At 35.3% G+C, this 19970-nt stretch overlaps 1 protein-coding gene across 1 annotated transcript in view; it reads right to left on the bottom strand.

The window, feature by feature from the left end:
* Window positions 1-5771: 5771 nt before the first annotated feature.
* The window catches only part of LOC129278603 (transcriptional coactivator YAP1-like), a 33782-nt gene continuing 19583 nt past the window's right edge, over window positions 5772-19970 (bottom strand). The window contains exons 2-6 of the mRNA XM_064111205.1: window positions 17762-17855; window positions 17002-17161; window positions 14690-14856; window positions 13049-13168; window positions 5772-8062 (exon numbers count right to left, since the gene is read on the bottom strand). Of these exons, the coding sequence (XP_063967275.1) occupies window positions 7958-8062; window positions 13049-13168; window positions 14690-14856; window positions 17002-17161; window positions 17762-17855 (646 nt within the window). The 3' untranslated portion in view covers window positions 5772-7957. The remainder of the gene's footprint in view (window positions 8063-13048; window positions 13169-14689; window positions 14857-17001; window positions 17162-17761; window positions 17856-19970) is intronic.

The raw sequence follows: 19970 nt of genomic DNA, 5'->3' as shown, positions 1-19970 counted from the left end.
ACGGCGCCGCACCCAACGACACGCTGGGCTAAAAGTTCCTGTAATTTGCTTTCACATCGCCAAAATACCTGCGACCTTGGAAAAATCCCCGCGAAAGTTCTCGTAATTTCGCCAAGTACCTACTATTTAGCGTGTATTTTCTTTCGGGGAAATTACGCGTAGTTTGCTTTCACATTACCAAAATACCTGGTATTTTCTGATCGGGAATAAATTTCCCGATCAGAGAATACCTGGAACTGACGAACTTCGAGGCGGTCTGAAACCACCTATTGTGTGTATGCCACACTGCATCAATTCACCACTGTAGTGTGAATATGAAAAACGGGGACGAAAGGAGAGGGATCTTTAGAGATTTTAGTCTAGTCTCAGAAGAAAATCAAAAGGGTGTAGGCCTATACACTCTAAATTCCAAGGATTTGAAATAAATCCAGATCGGCTGTGCATGGTGACCAGCCGAATTTTGGATTAATTTTAATTTTTATGATTAACTTTTAAATCTCAAATGATTTAGATTCAAATCTTTTAGCTTTATGTTTAAATCCTAATGGTTTAAATCTTAATCTAATATTCCGCTAGTCACTATTCACAGCCGATCCGGATTTACTTTAAATCCTTGGAATTTAGAGTGTATTTTATGAAAAGGAATAAGGTCTGTCTTCACTTTTAGGTGACTAAATAGGGATGCTCAAATTGAGAGAGGAAAATTGAGTTTATTCAAGAAAAAAACAAACAAATCAAGTGAGTAAATCACCGGACAATGTAGCATAAGTCAAAACAAATGCAACATATGTAGGTGGACGTTCTAGACAAAGATCAATGTTGCACAGAGAATCTGAATATAAATAATCATAGAGAACAAAGGATATCTGAAATCTGATGTGAAATCTGAAATTTCACATCAAAACATTCAAACAATAACGAATTTGGACTCAACTGCAATGCTTGGACTTGGAAAAAGTGCATAATGTACAATTCATCATGGCGGCCATCAGACAAAAGGAAAAGAAACATGGGGGGACTATCTGGACAGCGGCCAAGATTCAAGTACATGAAGCGGTTTCTAGGAAAAAGAACATCCTTAGATGGCAACCAGGGTCATGTGAAGTCATTTGAATCATCCAGCTTAAATTTACTTTAGTTTAAAACAAATTCACTAGACCTGAGGCCCTATGTATAACACTGCATTGTATCAGGATTAATTTTTTTAATCATATGTTGGGAAGAGAGAGGCACCAATTCAGTAAATCTGTACATGTCCCTGTACATGTACATAGTTTCTAAAAAATACAACAGAATGACACACAAAGAGTGTGATCATTATACTGTAGTTCAGAAATTCAATTGAAATTTAATCATTTTTTTATTTTTTATTTTTACTCTAAATAGATTTATTCATCTATTTACTCATGCAATCATTAATTTATTCATTTACAAAATTTGTTTTCTTCCCTTTATTTGAGGGGAGTGGGGTGTGTGTTTTGATAAACTCAACATATATAAGTGTGAAGCAAGGCCACAAACCAGTTATAAAAAGGAAACTAACACGGGATTGCACATACCAGATATCAATAGTCTGATAAAGTGACCCATTATTAAATTAACACGGTTTGAGCTGCTTTCAAAAATGTCATTTCGGCACATCATGAGTTTAATTTTCTGTTGGTTAACAGTAAAGGAGCAGTATTCATCTGTTCTTTTCATAAATATATACCACTGAAACATTTGTGCGACTACATTGTAGGCCTACATACACCATTCTACACCTTTGGAATAAAGCTCCTCCGTGTGAGGGAGGCCTTTTGGTCTAATGACAAGCACAGCTATCCCTAATCAGATTTATAAATCATAACCTTATGCAAAATCATTTACGGAGGAAAGCACACTCGTTTCATATCTACGCATGAAGTCGATACTGGTAGAGACACAGTAAAAGGGGTCTAGAGGTACCATAACAGCGTAAAAACTCAAAAGGGTTTTTAGAAGTATTGAATAACTTCTTCTCAAAAGAACCTGCCAATTTAAGTCGCTGTTGTTTCCAAAAACAGAAAACAATTAGTAACGAAAATTGGAAATCAATTACGAATAATTAAAATGATCCTTCTGTTTTTTAGAATTCTACAAAAATAAAGCTTTGTCAAAAAGATGAAACTGCATAACATTTTGTTTAAAATAAAGCAAGCTGCATTCTATTTCCTTATTGAACAACACGCTATTTGGTTGATCTATCATTATCTAATCAGTAAAGAGTTTATTCAATTTCTTAATAGTAATTTGATTGTTATCAACAAATAAGTAATTATGGTAATAATTAAAATGCATGATGCAAATTATGTAAGCGTTTGATTAGAATTATTATAGTCAATACTGCATCAAGCCCACAGTGACCATCGGTCTTTGATAACTGCTCTATAAAGATTTTTTTCTATTTACAGACACTCTATAAATGAAATGTCAAGCTTACAAGCCCTTGGACAACCTAGTCTGCAGTCAGAAACTTTTTAATTTTTTTAAAAATTAAAAATGTGGTTTAGATTGCAAGACTACAATGGCTAATTTAATTTTTCAAGAAGTTTTCCTTAATTGTTGTTTACACATCAAAAACTGAATAAATTAAAGAAAGCTAGTTTTATATGTTCAAGACTTTTTTTAATGGATTTGTCTTTTAGCAACATTTCAGTGTCTGATCCAAAAGACTAGTACTCAAGTTCACAGATTGGTCTTTTATATACTGTGTATGTTATCATACTCAGGGGTTGCCCAGACGACTCCAATAGCCATCCAATTTCACCAGCTAGTCTATCTAATTAAACCCTTCCAACACTTAGATAAAGAGATAAAGAAGCCATTCATCCAAGAATACTTCAACCTTGCATGAGGTATCCCTGGTGTATCACCAGCAGATTCTCAATGGACCCACATGTAGTTCAACATACTTTAATAATTTCTATGTATGGTTACTAATACACAACAACAGGCAAAGTACATGTATCTAGAGATCAACCGTTCATGAAAATCACACCGCATTCTTGACTTTGCATGAAACTGATACAAACAAGATGTTTACTAATGAGACCATAATTCTAATTCTTGTAAGACTTTCATGATCATGATTCTACAGTTGATCCAACAAACCCAATAAATATCTTTCTCCCTAAACGTAGCTGCTAGATACACTCGGTCTGAAATGTAAACTAGATAAAGTTGGTGTTTCTGGTATAGTTGGCAAGGCTCCAGGCCCGTAGGAGGCCAGAGCTAGGGGGGTATGGTGGTCTACGCAAACCAGCTGTACTCAATTGTACACACAGCCCTTTTCGTCACGACTGTACGATGCCAATGGCAGAGTAACCAGCTTTTAATTTAGGAAAGCCAACCAAAGTTGACTGGAGAGAAAGAAACAAGAAACAGTATATCGGAAATTGGTGTAATATGATTTATACCGACCAGAAAGTAAAACTGATTATAATCAAAGTAATATCATAAGAACCCATGGCTGAACAAAGATTTGAGATCAAAGATACTGGCCTAAAGTGTGTGATACTTTCCTGATGTTACCATACCACTACGCAAGTAATGGCCTATCAGAAATGACTATAATCAAAGTAAAACTAAAAGAAAACATGGCTGACCAAAGACTAAAGATCATGCTGGCCTAATATCAATGTAAGTGTGATAGGTGCTTACTATTGCTTACTGCTTTCCTGATGTTACAATCCCGCAACACAAGTTACTTGTATTTGACAAGCCTGGTATATTTCCAAGTATGACACCAAGCATGCAGAGTTTCTTGGGCAACCAAAGATAATAGATAGGCTTCAAGAAACGTCTGCCCATTTTGGTATTGTGCCAAGAGAAACACGGATACATTGGAAATTCAGTATGAAATATGTCTGGCCAGGGACTGCTTCGCAAAGAATTAAAGCCTATAAACTAACTTAAATGATAGAAGTGCTATGATTTCTATTCGCATGCAATATAACAAATTATCGCACCAATCAGATGAAGTCATTCTTTATGGTACTGTTGGATAGTCCGCATTATGTGCATTGGTTATTATGCATGTCGATCTTTACTCTCACACTAACTCTTTGTGAAGATGCTTCCCCTAAAACGTATGGTACATGTAATATTCCTGAAACTGTAGGTCATTATAATCTCCTTCATTTTTGACACCGGGTGCATAAAGTTGAGATTGTACAAGCCAATAGGAACTTTCCTAGATATTTGTTCCTCAATTTAGCAATCCAGAGTTTGCACAGGAGCTGATGGGAATGAAAACCTTTAAAATCTTAGTCTTCCTGGAAAACCAACATTTCCATCTCCTGGGTCCCGTAACACAAAGGTTTGTGATTAATCGTACACTTGATTTTCTCGACTGATTGTACATTGTAGTCAATGGAATCAATCGTAGAAAAATGTTCTATGATCATTGCTAAGTTTTGTGTTACGGGCCCCTGGGCTCTGTAACACGAAAGTAGCGATTGATCGCATAACGTGCAATCACTGCAATGGCCAATCAAGATCACTGATGCATGTGCAATTTGTTAGGAGACTGATAACCAATCAGGATTGTTGTTTCAAATTTGCAAGAAATCAAAACTTTTGTGTCACCTCGCCCAGGATGAGCTGTTTGAAACTCATACTGATGCAATGCCAGAATTCTGGCTTTAAAAGAATGAAAAGGACATTTGCTTCGTGGTAATACAAACCAATGCCATTTTGCAAGTTACTGTACAGCAATCCAACATGCAGGCAACCCTGGCATAACCCAATATAAAACTAGGCACCAGTCCCTGGTAGAATCCGATTCCTTGCTCCTCGTCTTGAATTACCATCCAATCAGCAAGCATGCATTACTCCATGCCCTCGGTTTTTAATGAGCAATATATCGCCCGATGAGTGTTAAAAGGGTTTATATGCCATACTAATGAAGAACTTGAGAAGATGAAAATTTTCAATGCCCTCAATATATTGCCTATTGAGCATAGCAGAGTTTATATGTTGTGCTTACAAGATGAAATTTCTCCATAACCTCAGTATCAATTAATTAGCAATACATTGCCCATTGAGCAGTAGAAGGGTTTATATGTAGATAATGTTGTGTTATTTGACAAGAGAAAATTTCTCGATATCCTCAAAAATCATTGAGCAATAGGCCAATTGATTGTTGAGCAGTAGAACTAGAAGGGTTTATACTATTCCCTTTCAGATACACACAGATATAACAGGCAATACCAGTTAACTAAATTACTCTGTCATCTCAAACCTTCGAAACGTTTGATTGAACTTTGCAAAGTTCAACAGCCAAATAACCAGGCCTGTATTTTGGCATAAACAAGAAAAATTGGAATAAACAAAATTTGAAGAAAAAAAATCTGCTGATGGATTACTTTTCAGGTCCCACTATTGGATGTTTATCTGCTGACTGAAAATAAACCGACTTAGGCTCCGAGGCCAGAACTCGGGCAACCTTAAATCTTTTCATTGCTAGTTTTTCACTGAAATGAATCTCCATTTTCCGTCGTTAATAAAAAAAAAAAAGTTAATAATAAATGGCTAAAAAACAACTCGGGGTAAACAGCCAGACCCTTGTTTGATCACAAAAAGGCAGAGTCAATGCACAGAATAGGAGGAAGGACGCGAATCACAGATTTACCTGAACGAAAATTGAATAGTGTTGTGATACTGTGCACTCAAGTGGCAACATTTGACTGCTTTCAATGGAGATTAGTACCTAAAAGATATGAATATCTATCTTTTTTCCCCCTTTTTTTAATGTTGACTTTCTGCTCGAGTTGCATCGCTCGAAAACAAGCTGAAAGAAGTAGTTCTGGAGGTTGTGTATACTTTGAGTGAATGGTGAACAAAGTTGATATTAAGTTGACAAGCTTTAAAATATATGTATTCTTTACACTGGCTATAGATTGCTATCTGATACATGAATTTATGTAGAGGGCAAATAGTGCAGTGAAATTTGATCATGTCCACGAGTCCACTAGGCCACAGAGCTGTGAGTGATTTAATGATTTAATCACTTGACAAGAAATGTAAAGGTTACAGGTGCAATCCCTGACATAGCACTGACATCCTTGAGCAGGACACTTTATCTTACTTGCTCCTTCATATAGTATACATGTATGTACGATGTACTTTTATTATGAAATCAATGTCAATTGTATGTGCATGTGAAAAAAGTGTGTATACTAGTAAAAAACAATTATTAAAATGAAGAATTTTGTATGAAATTAGAATGGATTACGATTAAATTGTCCAACAATACAGGCCTAGATAATAAGTTTATATCAATTGGGCATTTATTCATTTATAATGTCATTAATGAAAGACTGTTGCCGTAGAAACAAAAATGAAAAAGATATAAACAAACCATGATCACACACGCCTACATAACTTGACCCCAAATACATGCATATTTGCGAGCCCATACATGCAAATCTAGAAAAACAATGATTAGTGAGTGGTCAAACTTATGGACCAAGCCTGTATGCAAAGATTTGCAATCAATCACAATAGTTTTCAACTAATTGAAAGTTGTAGTGGTGAAACATATTTGGTAAGTGAAACTTCTTGACCCATTCAGCATGCAAAGGATATCATGGACCCAGTTACACAAAGCTGTAATAAAGTCTGACCAGCAATTTGCCATATTTTTTTTACTGGAATTTCTTTTATTGTGTTGGGAGCCATGGTCTGTCTATTGTTAGTTTGCAAGTGATTGAATAAATTTGTGAAAGAGGGCAAAGAATTGTTCACAACCCCAGGCACGCAACAGATTCAAGTCAACAAGTAACCATCAATGAAAAATACCAAATTCACTTGAAAACATAAATTTTCAATTTTCAGCTGCACAAATATACATCCAAATACATTACCAACAAAAACAAATATGAATACAGCAGGGAAAATCCTATTTATTTATCAATATTATCCCTTTTAAAAAAATAAGCTATTATGTCAGGACCAAATATTAGGTCACATTTTTGTTAAATCTTGTCTGATCTAATGATAAGAACTACATCTTTAATATGGACTTTCCATGACCTTGAATTTCTAAGCAATACCAACGATCAAAAAGATGGTCGACAGATTATGAAAAACCAGGCCACAATAAAGCACCCTTGCCCTCCCCATATCGCTATACCATCGTAAAACTTGTCATAAGATTAATGAAGTAAATTAAGTGTCAAGTAATAACATATGGTCGTGTAGTCACACTAGTAATCTACCGGCTTAATGTGTATCAATTAGTCCAAGAAAGGGTGATAGAAGCTAGGGTTGAATAAGGACATCCTTTATGTTGATACTATAGTGGGCTTTCGGTCCTGGACTACTTATCACATAGTGCAAAAGGTCTAACTAAACTTGCATCAAACCCCTTTCTCAAGATAATTTAGACTGGCTTAAATCTTGATATGAAAACATTCTGTTATAGGAAGTCCCAGAATTTAGGATGGGAAAAGAAATGTTCCTAGGCTGCTCTTGGCCAAAAAATGGTACGTAGAAAAATTAGGGATGGCTAAATTTTTTGATATAAAAATATGGTTCTTAGGCTAACCTACATCTGGCAGCATAATTTTTTTTTGCAGATTATGAGTCATAGATTGCAATGAGATACAGAACCCCCAAATACATTAAAATTCTAAAATTTTAGAAATTTGTCACTTCTGAAGAAGAGGTTGGTAGCATTTAAAGTGTACATAGAAAATGATGAAACACTTCCATTTTGAAATCTATCAGTTCTAGGGATGAAGTTGGTGTAGATTTAATATTTAGAGTGCAAAATCAATAAATTGAGAAAAACTTTAATACATTTATAAATCTATCACCTCTGGGGATGAGGTTGGTGCACATAACTATTTAGAGTGTACAATTAATTTGTTGAGAAACACTTCCATTTTTAACATCTATCACTTCTGGGGAAGAGGTTGGTGCAGATTACTATTCAGTGTGTACATTGAATATATAAAGAGACACTTACATTTTGAAATCGGTCACTTCTGGGGAATAGGTTGGGGCAGGATGACAAGTTTTTAGGATTCTGCTGCGCCTGAATGTAAGACAAACACAACACACTGATAGAAAACCAGACACATTCTCAAAAATAAGGAGACAATAAATAGAACAAAGATTACAGAACAAAAAGCAAGACAGTTGAACAAGTGCACTCTGAGCAAAATCCACTCTTTCTTATCTAATTTTATAAAAAGATCCATCAAAATTTTTATTTCAATATTCATATTGTTCTAGTTTCAAAAAATAAATGGAAAGTATTTTCTATATGTTGATACAAATTTGTTTGATATATTTAATGTTTACCTCTCAATAAGCTACTGTACTCAAATAAATATACAAACTGTTCAGTATACTTAATACCCCTCTTAGCAAATAAATAATTTTTGTGTGAAACCTTTGGGATAGATTGCAATATGAAACAAACAAAAAAAGTTATGAAAAAAGAAACATCTTATAGTGAAATACAGTTTTGGGCACAACAAAAAGAAAAAAAAACATTAAGGCAAACTTGTAAATAAAACAGATAAACATTTTAATTCTAAAAACTAAAATGTACTTTGGGTCTAGAAAAACAAGGCAAATCAAATGAAAACAAAAATATGATTGGATGTCATGTTCTGTATGAAACTGGATTATTAGGAACAAATGAAAGCGATACATAAAACAAGAAAACAAAATATAGGCTTACTATTATATCAAACAAAAATGAAACAATTTTTTTATGGCAACAGCCCACACAAAGGCAGAGAGAATGTTGGCAATATATAGCGATGGTAACCCATTTTGTGTATTTTTATGCTGTATTTCTGTCAATGATTGTATAATAATGAATTGTCATAGTAACATAAGAAAGAGACTTGCTATTGGAATATTCCTGATTCTCATTTCTGTCAACAGTATTTCACTTTCTCTTTCATTTTATGCAGACACTACTAAAAAAAACCATCTGGTTTGAATTTATTATTTTGTAATATGTTTATCCTTTGTCTGAATGTGTTTATTTTATTTCATTTCCCTTTATCTGTCATTAATATATATCACCTTGTTTGAAAATTATATCACTTATTACAATAAATTCATTTGTAATAGGACTATTAACTTGAAAACTGATATATTTGTTTTCTCTTTCCCTTCCACATGTTTGAAATTCTGTCATAAGTCATCCTAATAATAGGCTATATTCAAGGTACATGCAATGTTATTGTCTGATTTCTATATTCTGTTTTTATATAACTTATTGCAGGCACATTTGTTTATTTCATATGCTATAGACTCAACTTCGTTGCAAAATGTAATGTAAATTTTCTGACACCAACTGACATGTGTCAATGGTTTTGATGCTGAATTCTGCGGTCAGATCTCAAACAATATGGAAGAATCCTCATTTTCGTACACGAGATATGCATACACCTGTTATAAATGGAATAATCAATGCTTCAAACTTCTCTTTCTGCGTTCCCACACTGCAAAGACAAAACAACTCTGAAGCCTTCCTTTATGGATAGTCTCAGTCATAAAGACCCTGTTTTATACTGATGTGGTTTGGTCTCTTAGCAACCAGGGGGTAAAATCTATGAGACAACCCTTATCTGAAGTTTGAATTCACATTCTTCCCCCAAAACATTAAAAGGAATAGTATATGTTATTTTTCATAATTACAAAAACAATTTTGTACTTTAACGAGTATGTTTGCCACCATCTGGACACTGGAGGAATCTGCAAAATTTCAATTAAGAATCCCTTGCTATCATTCTGTCTATCATTTCAATATTTTCATTGGGTAAATGCTCAAAAAGTACAGAATCAAAGTGCTTTATAATACCAAAAATAAATTAGTAACATGCACTCATGATTACTTTAGCTTCCATCGGCTTCATGCGATATATGTAATGATTAGATAATAGTCAAATAAAAAAATATATAAGTCCGTGGGATCGCGATAAGTCTTTTAAGGGGAAAACCAGTCCACTCCTATTACAGTCCAATCCCTAGACACTTGAACCCCTATTGCTCTCAATTTTTCTTCCTTTCAAGAACCGTTTAAGCTCCAGTGCGTTCCTTCACATGAGACTTGGCAAAGTCCTTCTGGCCATTGATTTGTGGCTTTTTAATCCTCTGTTAAAGCGTAGTTAGTCCCAAGCCTTTGTTCTGGTGTGGGCCTGTGTGAGACCCTTATTATAGAAGCTATTCAACTGAAACCATTCAAGGAAATGGACAAAGTTCCTTCACTTTTTAGAAGCTCCCAACCTATCAATTGAATTCAAACACTTATAAAGCAAAAGCCAGACCACCTCAACAGAATTCACACACAAAAAAAGTCCATAAATCAGTTTCTTCTCACCCCCAAAATATACCCTCATTAATCATTTTTGAGAGATAAGTGTTATACTTCCCCAATTGGAAACTGTACTCAAAATGCGAGTTGCATATTCCTTATTGGGCACCACTGGCAATTGTAAGTGAACTTTAAATAAATCAAATTTTAGTAATGCCACCCTAGAAATTCATAAATGAGAACCTAAATGATTATGACATAGTATCTGACAAGAATAACAGCTCAGACATATAGTAGTAAGTCATTGTACAATACACACGGAAATCAATGAAAAACCCTGATAAAAAGCATGAATGCAAAGACTAAATAACCAATCTATCTGGAACTACCAAATGCACTAAAAATAGCACACATTTATCATTTAACAATAGTTCGTCCACTTTCAGCCAACTTGCTTTCTGATTTCATCTCTACAAATGTAACCCAAATAGGGGCGTTTACACACTGCTTTGGTGATCTGTTTTGTTGTCGTCATGAATACCTGCTGATCTCGAACCCAAACAGATTTTTTTTTTTCATTCTGTGGCTGGTGTCATGATTCTCGAAAGTGCATTGCCCTGTATTTTGCATAACACTGTGGTCTCAGGTGCCTTTGATATTCAAATGACCTTAAGGTCAAATTCTTTTATTTGAGACACAAACTTTGTCTTCCTTGCAATCATAATCTTTTTATTTCTTTTGCTCAACCTCTGTGTAGATTTACTCAACAAACGAGCTCTATCATTACTTCAGATTCTTTGAAAAAAACATTTTGTATTATACTGTGCTCATTCTGTTTAAATTCATTTTCTTAGTTTTGACCATGGACCTACTACTCTGAGTAGTAGGTCCATGTTTTGACCAATTCAAGTCGATATTCATATACCATGGACCTACTAGGTTCATGCATATACTGACCCTCGTGCATACCACGTGCATACTTTCATGTATTCATCCTTTCCTTCTAAAATAAAGTTAATTTTTATTCTAACGCTTGGAAATATCTATCCTCTTGTCACTTGGAGTACTTCAAAGATTTTAAATCCTATTATATGCTGTATTTTACTTTCCTGCAATGCTATTGTTTGATAAGTTTCCTCTTCCTTATAATTATGAATTTGAGATGTTCCTCCTCTTCTTCTTTATATTTCCTTATTTCCTCCAGAGTAATTAACTAAAATGTATTCAAAGGGTTTACACTTCCCAACACATTTTTTTTTACATTTGCCTTGCTTTAAACCATGTCTTGTAAAACGAACAAAAGGACCACCCATTAATTCAATTTGAGTTCAACTACTCTAAGCATTTAATTTGTAGATTTCTTGTAATTCACTTGAATAAGTGTTAACAACCTCTCTTGTTTTGAAAGAACTCAACAAATGACCCCTTTTGCGATATTATATAAGTAGGTACTGATTGGATAATAGCCAAAACCATAACAATCAAGTCTATTCCTTAATCTTGGAATTTATCAGATGACCAATAAGAGCTAATAAAAGCACTGCTAGGTTTGTAATTATACGCCTTTGTACAAACACTTTCAAACTGTGCTTGACTTCAGGTCCACCCTGCTATAATTGACAGCCTGCTGACTCCTGTACTCGAGTCCTCTAAATTAAAGATTGCAAAACAAACCCAACTTGGAACCATCTAGGTCACGGAGTTTCTTCAGAATCAAACTGCAGTTAAGGACTGAATGTACTAATGCAACCTATGATCAATAGCAAACTCTTATTAGATTTTGGCATATAATAACCAAGATTGGTCTAAAAAAATATTTGAGTGAACCTGGGAGAAAAAAAAATGGCATAAACAAAAGAATATCCATGATCAGGGGCCTGTAACACAAAGCTTAGCAATGATCGTAGAATAATTTCTATGATTGATTGTATTGACTACAATGGACAGTCAATCGTGAAAATCAAGCTTACAATCGATCGCTAACCTTTGGGCTACAGGACCTTGGTCTCTACAACACATAGGTGTGCATGTGGGGAGATTTATGACTGCACTATACCTGTGAAAATGAATGAAGAAACATGACATGTGAGTTGGGTTGAGCGAGTGTTCCCATAGATGTGAATACAGAAGTATAACTCCAGAGTCATAAATAGGCCTATATTGAGCTGCAATATGAGTGTGGGTTGGAGTGTGTGTTCACAAAGATGATACTCTCTGGGTGTGTGTGTGTTCATGAGTGTTTGTACAGTATTTCACACTTAAAGAAATCAGTCATGAATATATTGAGATGCTATGTGGGTGTGGGTCTGAGTGTCTTTTCAAATGCATACTGATAATATAAGGGTGTAAGTGTGGGTTTGGGAGGGATGGTGTGTATGTGTGTGTCAGGATTTGGCTGTGTGTGTGTGTTAACCACATACTCAGACTGTGGGTGTTGGTGAGGGTGAACGTGATGGCTGTGTGTGTTTGTGTGAAAGCATATTTTTTATCGTTGGTCACTGTGGAGAGCACCTAAATGTGCAGGTGTGAGGGTGGGTGGGTGAGTGGGTGTGTTTCATGAATGTTTGTTTACATTAGTGAAGTATACCTCCAGAAATAAGTCATAAACATATGGAGATGTCATGTGAGTCACAGTGTGACCGAGTGTACAGATGCATACTCTTACTGATACTTTACGGGTCTGTTGGTGTGGGTGATGAGTGGGTGTATATTTGGATGTGTGTGTTTGTGTGTATAGCACCATACCTGCTGTAGGATACGCATGTGCTGTCTCTGAAGACAATCTCTCTCCATCATCACTCTTTGAAGGCGAAGCTTCTGCTGCAGCTGTTGCTGTTGTGTCATCGGCCCTCCCTGCTGGCTTGCCTGTTACAAGAGTTCAGAAAGTAGAAGTCATTTCATGTGAAGACTTTGATTGCCCATTGTCAGCTTATCATGAGGAAAGTCCCTTTTTGTCATACGATACTTGTTTTCCTTTACAACATTTTTTTTCTCTCAAAACCCACATCATATCAATATTCTTCATAACCACTTCATGTTGTGGAACTACTCTCTAACCATTTTATACCATCACCAAAAAGTCCTTTCAAATCAAGCACGCGCTAGCTCTAGCTTGATCATTTCGTGCAATTCCTGAGATCTCAATTTTTGTTTGCATCCATCCCAAATTCAATCCTAAAGAACAAACGATAACACATTTGCACCCATCACAGAGAGAGGCCCTCTGTTATCAAATTGTCTCAAACTTTCAAACTTTTCCTCCCCCCCCCCCTTTCCTTGATTTACCATGTTCACCCCTCTTTGTATAACATAAACAAACACACATACCCTCTCTGTTTTCCCATTTCTATCTTTACATGTACAAGACTCCCCTTCTTCTCTTCTCTTCTCACTCTCTCTCTCTTAACTTTCTTCCCTCAAACCATCCATCCTTCGTGGCTCCTCACACATCATCAGCTGTTGCCTTCGTGTCATATGCCCTCTAAACCGAGATTGGTGAATGACAGATATAGATGTCCTATTGAGCTAATCCATCATTACCCCTTCCCATCTTCCATCTATCCCTCTATCATTCAATCTCTCAATCCCATTCCCTGTCATACTGCTTATTTTCCATCTACAAACATGCTGACCTAGCCTGATAGTGCCGACTCTATGAGGGATGTTGTCACATTGGCAGTCACATGACTAATGTCATTTGAAATCTCCCAACCTTCAAATCAATACACCGTAACAAATTTCCATTTCACAAACAGTGATCACGACAATTCCACTTTATTGATCTCTCTTCCAATTTCTTTGACGAGCCTCCCAATTTCTCTGATTAGATAATCTATTTGTCTCCAGGAAATGACATTTCCTAGCAATAAGACCTCTCAATCATTCATGCTTCAAAATAAATATTAGGAATACATATATTGGAAAAGAGAAGTAAATCCATTCAGATTTTGTATAGCTACAAGATCCTAATATAAGCTATCTTCTACCAGTCAACAATAATTTGGTGATGATATCAAGCATTCTATACTTGATATATGAAGAATTGTATTTTGTTAACACAAAATATCAAGAATTCAAATTCTTTAAATGAAAATAATTTATGTTGTTAACAAAAGGCAATTCTTAAAATATAAAAAATGGGACTAAGGAAAGGACATTCCTGGCTATAACATTCAGGGTTCCGTTTCATAAAAGAGACTTGACAAATACACAATTTTTATAACAATTCACTATCAGCCAATCAGATTGAATGATTTCAGTAGCTTTTAACTGTTGGAAAATTGTTATTATAACAAGTATTATGAAACAGACCCCGAGTGTGAGTCTCTTTAGATTTCGCCTTATCTTTGAAGAAGAAGCATTTCATGAAAGTTTATTTCAACTCACCTGTTGTGGAGGGCTGAGTGGTGCCTGCTGTTGCAGCTGTGACTGTTGGGATAGTGATGTTGTAGTGGAGGCAGTTGCAACGGAGTGGCTTGGGGGAGGGTTAGAGTTGTTCTGCGATTGTTGTAAGGCGGCCGCAGCTGCCTGGACCGTACCTGGCGCCCTCATTGCTGCAAAGAGAGCAACATTTATAATTTCACTTACAAAAACAATCATTTGCAACACAAAGTGTGGGTAGTTGATAAAGTAAAGCTCTTCTGAAATCGATGTACCATTACATGTACTTTACTGATCAAAATCTTAAAGGCTATTAAAGTCTGTGCAATGATGCACTTAAACAATGAGGCTACCTTTCTTTGCAATCTCTTAAGCAATGATTCAACTTATCATTTCAAAGATAAGCTCAAACAATTGATCTTGGCATAACTTTTCTAAAGAGTTTTCAAATTGCAATTTCCAAATTCAATCCGAAGTCTCTTACAGCACACTTTTTATCACACAAGCCTACATGTATACACAACTCTGCAATTCATATACATGCACACGACCCTCTTATCAAATTATTCAAACAACACAACCTAACAAATTCCCTTTTATCTTGAGTTGCCTAGCAACTGTATGTAATGGTGGATGATGTAGGTCAAGGCATTAACTGGAGATGACCCTTGCATGTCACAGGCAAGGGGTATCAGGTTCACGTTCCTTGGGAAGGGAAGATGCTGCTAGGAGTTTGAAACACGCCTAACAAGCATGAAACAAAAGAAGGGCTAGCAACATACACTTGGTCTCATTTCATCAAGACTTACTTACAAATGCATTATTCCTACAACAAATTTACTATCAGCCAATCGGATTGAAGGATTTCAGTAGCTTTTAACTGCTATTGTGAATTTAGTATTATAACAAGTTTATGAAATATAACCCACATGTATGTATTCAATGGGTTTTTGCAGAGGGTGAGTGTTACTGGGTGCCAAAAAAACATGCCCCAATAGATGCAAAAAAATAACAGTTCATTTAAAAAACCAGGCAGTGCTTTCAGAAATGATTATATGGTAACTTGCTAACTTTTGGAAACCTTGATATTAATTGACTGTTGAACCCTGTTACTACGGTAATTACCATATCTTAACTTCAAATTAAGATAATCAAAAGATGTTCCTTCCGAGTCCTATAAGTAAATATTTCAATAGTACCTTTTTTATTGATTTTTATCAGGTTAAATATAAGACATTATTTATTTGAACTCTAAACCAGTTTTGTGATTTATTCAAGAACAAATATATAGGGTTATGTTAGCATGGATGTAGCCGAGTGAGTATCGATATGGCTGTGAAAGCTATATCCACTAGGCTGCCACACGGATTCATAAGCACACCTCCGAACAACCTTCATTAAAAAATTCAAAACTAACAGAATTAACGGTTTGCAACGGTTGGTGTACCATGAAGATTTGGTTAAGCAGCTAGTCTATTCTTTGTTGGTTGAAAGTGTTCTGACATTAAAGTCAATGAATGCTGGATGGTATATAATAAAATGGGATATCATTTTGATAACTATTAATAAAATACAAATAGATATCCTTATATAATTGTAATGTAAAAAAAAGTAAATTAGTTTTCAGAAAAGATGTGTTTATAAAAACACATTAAGAAAACTATTATTGCATGATAAAGTGGCACACATTAAGTTTACAACTTCTCAATGTTACATTTCTAACAACCCTGCCTACAAAAGTATTATTTTTAAGTGCTTTCGATAAACTCCTATTTCACAAACAAACTTGACACTGATTGAACTATTTTGATGATGGGAGTAAAAAGCTTATTTGAACAGTCTTTCCAAATAAAGGCAGGGCCTTGACAGGAGTGGCATGTTCAATGAAAGTCTGCAAAGGGGGTGAATTTCTAACCGCACATAATCAAGCTGGTGGGACTACTGTTTGCATAGGACTTCAATGAAATTTATCAGGGTCTACAATCGTGCCAAATATTTTCTAATCATCAAAAAAGGGTAAAAAGAAAAAAAAAAGAATGCCCGCCACCTTGACGATGTATCACTGGAATTGGAATAAAGAATCGGCTGAAATTTGACAAGTCAGCTACAAAATGATGTATGACCACATGTTTGGTAGTGTAACTTTTTTGAGCTTGGATATGACTTAAAATTTTGATGTTTTCGAACAGTTTACCATTTTCAGATAATATCATGGATTCAAAGACATTTAAATTCTCACCCAAAAGATTATCTGATTCTTGTAGTTAACAAGTTACTGATAATACATGTACCGTCGTAGCACGGCATGACTGACTTACCAATTCTAGGGTCCAGCCACGTTGTCGTCCTTTCTACGTGATTGATAAAATAAACTTCGCCCTCTGGAGTTACGGCTTGTTCCCAGTTGATGGGCAGTGGCCCGAGATCTTGCATGGACGGCAGGGGCTGACCGCTGCCTTGCATGATAATTTGCTGCACCTACAGAGTCAATAGTAGGCTCGATTAGATATGCCGCAACAAAACTTGGCAGTAAAGTTCAGCATCGCTTTTCAGTTTTGTATACCATGTCAAGGTGATATGGCCTGACCCCCACAATGTTGCTGCGTTAAGATGCATCTTTTATTTTTGCCTAGCTGGCTTCAAAATCTTGGCCCAATTCAACTATTCAAAAAGTTGTGACCAATCAATTTCTCAAAACATAAAAAAATAAATTCCTCAAAAAGTTAGCATTAAATGTTCTATAACAAATCCATCTTATCATTAGGTCTTTCTTTCATTATCATTGCTATAATTGATGTCATTATCATTATGTTGTCATCTTTGTAATTCTCATCTTCCTCACTGGTATAATGATCATCAAATCCATACTCCTTACTGTCTCTAGTCATGTCTATTGATCAATAAAATGATCATAAAATCAGTCTTTTTTATAAAATGTAACACATGCAACATATCTTGGAAGAAGAAAATGCAAATATGTAAACTAAATAACAAAAAAAAGTACCCAAGAGCTCCAATACTAATATCCCTTGTGCAAAATAAAAGGAGAAAAAAAATCACTACAAAATTTGGACTCACCTGATTATTATTTGTATTTGTGTTTGCTTTGCTCAGTTGATTGGCAACGGCAGGCTTCCTTGGGTCTTCCCACGTCGTCTGTTGACTGCTGTGGCTGTCGGGAATACAACATGTGCAAATAAGATCTGATTGGTCAGACTAAATCAAAGAATAGTATGGATAGAAATGGTAACAATCGACAGGAAATTAAAATGCTTTTCAGATCTATCAGAGTCAACCAATGAAATGCATTTAGATTCAAGCAACCATTTTTTTCAACAAAAAATGAAAAAAGTGATTTGTGAAAAATTAGGGAACACCACATTAATAGATGTTTACCCAATGAGGAAATTCAATCCCCCTTGTTATTTTACATACGGTACTTCATGTTACATTTTTGCATTATTTGGGGAATTCACTCCCCTTTTTACTTTACATCATATTTCATCTTAAATCTTAAAACCCATATTTTATTGTTCGAAATAGACACCAGAAATGAAATACTCTGAAAATTTGTTTTGCCCAATTGATCGTGGGCCCGGCAGCCGCTGTGCAGCGCCAGATCGACGAGGCTCTATCCCTTTAATTGTTGAACGCCACAAAGGGTAGCAGCAACTCCCATCTTTTAACGTCTTTTGGTCTGACGCTGCCGGGATTTGAACCCCCGACCTCCCGGTTGTGAGACGGGCGCTCTACCAACTGAGCCAACACACCGGTGCATGCTACATTATTACATATTACCATTAACATGCTTTCAGAAAATCAATAATTGATCCAGGTTTGGTGTGTGTATTTGATAAAAACAAATCTCAAAACAAGATAGGTTTGTTTTGAATCACCTTATATAAAGCGGGCTACAATCACAATGATCTGTCCCCTTTCAAAATACAAACATTACGACTTCCATGTTTAAACTGATAAAAAATATATATCAGCATACACTGTAGGTAGCGGACAATCCCTTTGTCAAGTCATTATCGTTATTTTTGTAATAATCATAATTAATGAAAAAAATATCTTTGATAATACAAAAAGAAAATTGAAAAAATGAATATCATCTGTAAGTAGGGCCTATATACTTTGTATTGAAGTAATAATAAAATAATAATAATAATAAATAATAAAAGGTCCCTGTATTTTACCAAATTTACTATATCACATGCTTATGTATGATTTATTTATCAGTCTTTTCTGTATTATTTACAATGTATCTCTTCAATTGTCACATTTAAATTGTATTCATTTATATGTTTGATATCATGTGAACATGTTAATTTATCATTGATTTATGAATAAAATGCAGAAACTCCTGCAAAAAAAAAAAAAAAACTTTTATCACAAAGCAGTCTATGATATCATGGACCTTGTAGGTCCGTGATGATATCTAGTTATCTACGGATGAGATAGAGATGGTGAAGTTGAAAAGCATTACAGTTTTAATGGATCTGCCCAAATAAGGCCACGCCAATGGATGCAACTACTGTAGTACCCCTGTGGTTTACACACAGATTGTAATCAGAGGGATAGGACCAACCCACAATAACTAGTAAATGGGTTGTGTTCAGACACAACACACAGGATTACAAAAGACCTAGGGACTGTCAAGGGGTTCATTCATATCAAGCAATGGGTGTGTTCACATTAGAAATTAAGCTCTAAAGGGTCTGCTTTTAGTACATGTATTTATTCAATCAATGGGTCTGTTCACATGTTCACATTATATTTTTGGATTAAGAAGGGAGTCTGGATCTACTTTTGAATGGCATGTACATGTAGATGAATTCATCTATCAATAATTGTGTTCATAACTTATGTTTTAATAACATCAATCATTTGGGTGTTTTTACATGTAGAGCCAGTAGAGGTTCACAAACAGCCAATTTATGTGGTTACAAAAATAAAAATGAGCCTGGATACACATTTTCATGTGCAGAACATCTGATTTGGTCAAAATTCTCATCAGCAAACTACACACAAGCACATGAGCACTTTCCACCCGTATGCACACAATTTCATTCATAGGTCATGTAGGTTCATTCACATTACACAGCTTACAACGTTCTACATGCTCTACACAGAATGTCAGTGGTGCATTCACATTACACAGAAGTTTAAAAGTCTGGAACAAGGTGCATATCATTCAACAGGGGTGTTCACATGGCAATGGTTCAATCTTGCTGTTCTTTCATCCTTTGATCATATCATTGTACTTTTTATTACAAAAATATTA

The sequence above is a fragment of the Lytechinus pictus genome, chromosome 16 (genome assembly GCF_037042905.1).
Source record: "Lytechinus pictus isolate F3 Inbred chromosome 16, Lp3.0, whole genome shotgun sequence".
NCBI classification, from domain to species: domain Eukaryota; kingdom Metazoa; phylum Echinodermata; class Echinoidea; order Temnopleuroida; family Toxopneustidae; genus Lytechinus; species Lytechinus pictus.
This window is presented reverse-complemented; position numbering and strand designations above follow the sequence as displayed.